Source organism: Pyrus communis, chromosome 1 (genome assembly GCF_963583255.1).
Source record: "Pyrus communis chromosome 1, drPyrComm1.1, whole genome shotgun sequence".
Classification (NCBI taxonomy): Eukaryota; Viridiplantae; Streptophyta; class Magnoliopsida; order Rosales; family Rosaceae; genus Pyrus; species Pyrus communis.
In genome coordinates this window covers 22,402,233-22,408,968 of record NC_084803.1, presented here as the reverse complement: position 1 = coordinate 22,408,968, position 6,736 = coordinate 22,402,233, and the positions used below count along the sequence as shown (strand labels likewise).

The following is a 6,736-nucleotide window of genomic DNA, read 5'->3' as shown; positions in this document are numbered from 1 at the left end:
AGCTTGAATCACCGCATAAAACTCTTGATCATAAGTGCTCCATTTCTGACGGGCTTCACTTAGCTTTTCAGAGAAAAAAGCTATAGGTTTCTTCTCTTGGGAAAGGATGGCACCCACTCCCACTCTACTTGCATCACATTTGACTTCGAATACTTTCTCAAATTTGGAAGAGCTAATACTGGAGCAGTACAAAGCTTCTCTTTGATCAAAACAAAGCTTTGTTCTTATTCATCTCCCCAATGGAACTTTCCTTTCTTCAAACATTCTGTAATGGGTACTATGATGTTACTGAAATGCCGCACAAATCTCCGATAAAAAGTAGCCAAGCCATGGAAACTCCTCACGTCGGAAACAGACTTCGGATCCTAGAAATAACAATTCTCACTAACCACCTGAATGGCCTTGGTCTTCTCATCATCCACCTGAATACCATTCTCACTAACCACAAATCCTAGAAATAACAATTTATTTGTACAAAATATGCATTTCTTGAGATTCATATACAATTTATTTTCATTCAAAACACCCAAAATGTGTCTCAAATGCATCATGTGTTCTTCTCTGGTCTTGCTATAGATTAAGATGTCATCAAAGTAAACCACAACAAAGAGACCAATAAAAGGATGAAGAACCTGATTCATGAGCCTTATGAGGGTACTCGGCGCATTAGACAATCTAAATGGCATCACTAGCCACTCGAACAATCCATCCTTGCTCTTGAATGCTGTTTTCCACTCATCTCTAGGCCTAATTTGAATTTGATGGTAGCCACTGCAAAGGTCAATTTTTGAAAATAATTTCGAAACCATCAAGCACATCTAACATGTCATCTAACCGAGGTATTGGAAATCTGTATTTGATGATGATTCGATTGATAGCTTGGCTGTTTACACACATACGCCATGCCTTTTTCTTTTCTTTGGAACCAATAGGGCAAGTACTGCACAAGGGCTCATACTTTCTCACTTTCGCAGCAAGTGTTCAATTTGTTCCCTCAAATCTCATTTTTTGCAGGGCTCATTCAATAATGCGGCACATTTGGTAGGCTAGCTCCAGGTACCAAATCAATTTGATGCTTAATGTTCATCATGGGAGGAAGCTCGTTAGGTAACTTGTCATAAATGATTTCTTGAAACTCCTCCAATAATTGCTGCACTTTTGAAGAGATTTGTTCCTCTTCTTTGTTTTTTGTCAATAGTCCCTTCATCATGATCAGAAAGAAAGAATCTGCTTCTTTTATGACCCTTTTAATCTCCTGCTTATCACTAGTTAGATCGAGGAAACTAGTATTCTTTGCTTTTGGTACTTCTGAGGGTGAAACATGAGCCATCGCAATCTTTCGATTATTCCAAGTAAATAACACCACATTATCTCGACCTTTCAATGTTGAATCCATATCAAACTGCCACGGTCTCCCTAACAGTATATGACAAGCTTCCATATCAATAACATCGCAAAGTACTTCATCACGGTAATGCTTACCAATGGAAAGTAGGACACAACAAGTTTCTATGACATAGACGGAAGGTCATTTCTTTACCCATCCAAGTGAGTATAGGGTGACATGAGGCTCCATTGGTAGCTATAAACGCTCCACCACATTCTTGGCCACAAAATTTTCACAACTTCCATTATCTACTATCACTTCGCAAACTTTGCTATTGATGGAGCAAAGAGAACGAAAAAAGCAATGTCATTGCCTATCCTCTTTTGATGTTAAAAGAACTCGCTGCAACACCAAAGTGAGGTGATCCATTCCTCATTCAGTTGCGAATTCAATGCCTTCATAGTCATCATCACCAACTTTTTCTTCCTCATAATCTACTTCTTGGTTCCCTTCAGCCTCTAACAAGTTAGCTTGTCTCTGTTCGGGACAAACATTAGATCGATGCCCAATTTTGTTGCAACAATAACAAATGTCTCCCATAAGTTTGGCGTACTGATCCTCCCTTGGAGGTTGGTTTCTATTCTGCCCCTTGTTAAAAGTTCTGCTACTCCTTTTATTTGATGCTCGAGAAGGAAAATTTGAAGGTTTCGACCCTCCCGAACTTTATGGCACAGATTTCCCTTTGTTGGTGGATGAGACAATAGGGTTTTCAAAATGCTCTGTCACATTCCTTTGAAAAGAGGTTTGTCGCCTTTCTTTCTCTATTATCTTCTCCTTCAAGGCCATGTTAATGGCTTCTTGCAAACTCCACAGATTTTGCAGCCCAATCTTTTCTTGAATAGAAGGTTTCAATCTATTCACGAACCTCGCAACCCTTAGATTTTTTGTCTTCGTCATATTGTTTCGCTCTGCAAGTCTCATGAAATCATTCGTATACTCAATCACGTTTATATTACCTTGGACGCAGCTGATGTACATACAATACAAAAGCTTTTCATAATCCGCAGGTAAGAAATGATCCATCAATAGTTGCTTCATTTTCTCCAAGTGCGGATTCGATTCTTTCCTTGCCTTTACTAGGTATTTTATAATTGATCCCACCAAACAGCGGTAGTTTCTTTGAGACGGAAGGACACCATCTTCACCATCTTTGTCTCGGGAACCTCCATGACATCAAAGAATCTTTCTACTTCAACTAGCCAATCCAGGAAGTCTTTGATTTTAAGGTTTCCCGCAAAAGTTGGAATGTCGGCCTTACCTGAAAGTCATCAAAGTTGTTGCGGTTTTGATGATTTGGATTGTTAGCCGGGTGTGGTTCCACATCTTCTTTTTTGGACTCTAATTCGTTGTCTTGAACATGGAGCCTAGGAACTCTTAGATTATTGACTCTAGCAACTCTATGATTATTTGGACTAATGGCTTCGACCAACATTTCACGAAGTTCTCCTATTTGCGTAGTTAGATTTGTAATCTGTTTAGCTTGAGCGTCCAAGTTCGCTCAAGTGATAGGGGTAGGTTCACGATCACGGTCACCCATGGATAGATAGGATAATCAACAATGCAAAGATGGGAGAAACCCGCTCTGGTACCAATTGACGCAGTACGAAGCAATGAAAGGGTTACCAGCGTAATCCATTGTAAAACAAAGTTACTGGAGTCCACTAGTTTGACAGAAATCCTAAAGGATAATTTGATTAATTGATTGAAAAGTGAAAAGATGATTACAAAGCCATGGCTTAAATAAGCCTTTTACAACCTCTTGGAAAACTCAAAAGACTTAGGAAATTAAAATGAAAATAACTGACATATAATAAAGCCCTTGAAACCCCAAAAGACTTCATTTATTAGTAGACTGTTGCTTGATGATTTTCTGCAAAAGATGGCTCAAGCAACTTTTGTGGGAGAATTGTTTTAACGAATTTCTATGAAAAATGGCTCAAGCCACTTTTATGGGAAAATAACACCTCTTTTATGATTATGTCCCTTTGTCTTCTAAAGGTTCATCTCCTCCTCGATCCATTATGCCATTTGTTCTACATCATCAAAGCTCCCCCCTTCTCGTGGCATGGAAAAGTAAAAGGCTTTAAAGATGGGATTAATTACATTCCCAATTGAAGAACAACTCAAACAAGTAAGGAATCCTCATCACAATCAATGAGAGATACCTCCATCATCGTCCCAAGATATTATCTCCTAATTAATATCTTGAGAATATTATTTCCTCATTCATTCTATGGATGACACAACCTTTGCCAATGGGAAGTCACCATGTATAGAGCAAAACCCTACACCTAGGCCGGCCACGTCCCTATAAATGCCTTAACTTTACCAAACTTTGGTAAGCTTTTTGCTACTTAGAAAAACCCTAAACACTCACTCTTTTCAGAGTTACTGACTTAGACATCGAATATCCATTGGCCAACCCCCTTCCCACCCCTTCCCCAAACCTAGTAGGCGCGTTAGGTTTTGGTCTTTGATCAAAGGAGTTAATTGTTTTCTAGGTACAATTTAGTAAGGATGGCAAAAATTTACTACCACAATACATACCTAAATTATTTCCAATCTTTTTTTTTTTTTTTTTTTTTGAAAGAGTGTACAAATATTCAAATTACAATCCAAGTCATTATCAAGCTAGACACATATTTTATAGGATTATATTCTCATCACCTAATTAACGGGGTGACGTGGACCACGTCTGATCGCTGGGCTTCACACATGGGACAACATGTTCTGATATCATAAAGAAAGTTGGTTCGACTACAATAACAATTGGTAGTTATATGAGGAGTAATCCAACTGCTTATAAGCACATCCAATGTCTGTTCTTGCAGTATCGTTCAATTACCTCCAAGAAAGAAGGCAATTGGGAGTCATTGGGTCTACAAAACTAAACTCAAGTTTAATGGTTGAATAGAGAGACACAAAGCTAGGCTTGTTGCTCGTGGTTTCACCCAAACCTTTGGGGTTGATTACAAGGAAACCTTTGCTCCAATAGCAAAAATGAACATAGTACGTGTGTTACTTTTTGTTGCTATCAACTGTGGTTCGTCGTTATATCAAATGGATGCTAAAAATGATTTCCTTCATGGAGAGCTTCAAGAGGAAGTATATATGCAAACTCCCCTAGGCTACTCTCTAACAAAGGATGGCATGGTGTGCCAAGGCTATATATGGTTTGAAGCAATCACCAAGAGCTTGGTATGCCAAGATTAGCTCAGTGTTGGAAATGGAAGGTTTTCATAGAAGCAATGCTAATTCTGCCTTGTTTGTGCACAATGGAATTAGTGGGAAGTTGGTGGTTCTTATTTATGTAGATGATCTTATCATCACATGTGACAATGCCTTTGAAATTGAAGCCCTAAAAGCCTCCCTACATCAAACCTTTGCCATCAAGGATCTTAGGAAGTTGAAGTATTTTCTTGGCATTGAGATGGAAACCTCACGAAGAGGTTTATTTTTAAACCAACAAAAATATGTCATGGATCTACTCAAGGAAGCTGAGTTTACTAATTGCAAACCAGTTGCCACCCCAATCGACAACAAACTCAAGCTTACCATAGATGGTGAAGCACTAAAAAATGTCACATATTATCATAGATTGGTTGGTAAACTAATCTATCTTACCTTCACTCGTCTATACATTACTTTTGCTGTCAGCTTGGTCAATCAATTCATGCATGCACCCACAGTTGAACATCTCAATATTGTTAAAATGATCATTTGCTATCTCAAAGGGTCCATCGATCAGGGTATTCTTATGCGTAACAATCATTCCATTGAGATTCATGCATACATTGATGCTGATTGGGCAGGCAATGCAATTGACAGAAAATCCACCACTAGTTATTGCACATTTGTTAGAGGCAACATTGTTACTTGGAAGAGTAAAAAACAAGAAGTTATTGCCCGCTCGAGTGCTAAAGCTAAGTACCGAGCCATGGCTGCTACTGCATGTGAATTGATTTGGCTCAAAAGCCTCTTGTTTGACCTAGGGTTCTCAAGTACCACTCCCATGTCTTTCATGTGTGATAATCAAGTAGTCATGCACATCGCTACATATCCATTTTTTCATGAAATGACCAAACATAATGAAGTTGATTGTCACTTCATCAGGGCTTAAGTTCAATCACAACACATTTAAACAATCTTTACTCGCACTTATGATCAATTGGCAGATGTGTTCACTAAGGCTCTATCATCTGCACATTTTCAGCGTCTTCAAGGCAAGCTTGGTTAGACTATACTACCCGATCTAGCTTGAGGGGGAGTATTGAGAGTTACCAACTAACCCTAGACAGATTATGTAGATTATGTAATCCAAAAATCATGGCATTTTTTTGTCAACTTTGCCTGCCTAGTTGCAGCATAGGCTGCTGTGTTTTCCTTGACAGAAAAGTGTAAATCACTCCTTACTTGTGGTTGATTTCCTCTAATTAAGGAGTATGGCAGGTCACTAGTATTTGGTGTAATCTCCTTCAATTAGGGAGTATGGCCGGTCTCTAGGGTTAAGTCTAAGGATAGTTGGTTGTAACTAGTCCTTTTTTCTCATATATATGTGTATCCTTGTACATTCAATACTTATGAAATATACAAGAAAACTTAAATCAAATTGCAACAATTTCCTTATTCCTCTTTATTTCTATATGGTATCTTCACCAACAATTGGTGTATGTCTTTAATCTTGATTTTTTGTTGCTTCCGTGTTCTCTTCTATTGATTTGTGGTATAATTTCTTGATTCAGCTATCTCTTCTTCTGTGAAATTGGTTATTTTCTTCTTCATGACTTACAATATATCGAATCTTGAGTTGTTGCCATCATCTATTCAATAAAATGTGTGCCTCAAATTCTCTTCTTTCTTGTTAATTTTTTATTCTTCTCTATAATTTTTCAAGAAAGTGTTCTTTGAAACCCTAACTCTCAATTTCTTTGATATCTCGTCTATAATTCAATCATTAATTCCAAGAATCAAGAAAGAATGGTGAATGCTGCATAATTACAGATTGTTCAATCTCCTATTACGAATTAATCCCTGAGTGTTTCAACCTCTATGACTGTGAAACTTATGATCTATTTAAACCAAATTCGCGCGCCACCGAAGGTGGTGAAGATACATAAATTGTAGTAACTTATAAAAGAACAAACAACCATGATTAAGCGAAAGAAGGGGGAGGGTGTGTGTGCCAGCCAAAGACTCTTCGACAGTCAAGTTAGTAAAGTAGTGGGCAAGAGAGTTAGAGTGCAATGATTGTGTTACCAGAGATGAACCCTAGAAAGATGTATTTATACTAGTCAGGAGAATGACTTTTTTAGGATAGAATCATGTATTAAGCCAAGAGAATCCTAGAGA

General features: G+C 38.1%; 1 protein-coding gene across 1 annotated transcript; it reads left to right on the top strand.

The window, feature by feature from the left end:
* Window positions 1-4,532: 4,532 nt before the first annotated feature.
* On the top strand, window positions 4,533-5,624 carry LOC137724683 (uncharacterized mitochondrial protein AtMg00810-like). The gene is made up of 2 exons (XM_068463417.1): window positions 4,533-5,340; window positions 5,563-5,624. The coding sequence occupies exons 1-2, from the start codon at window positions 4,533-4,535 to the stop codon at window positions 5,622-5,624; spliced, it is 870 nt and encodes a 289-aa protein (XP_068319518.1).
* Window positions 5,625-6,736: the final 1,112 nt, after the last annotated feature.

What these genes read in the sequence shown, in the direction of transcription:
- LOC137724683 (XM_068463417.1), top strand. Translation starts at nt 4,533, where the DNA reads ATGGCATGGTGTGCCAAGGCTATATATGGTTTGAAGCAATCACCAAGA. An exon ending in AGCCATGGCTGCTACTGCAT is followed by an intron (nt 5,341 to 5,562) that starts GTGAATTGATTT and finishes ATCAATTGGCAG; the next exon opens with ATGTGTTCACTAAGGCTCTA.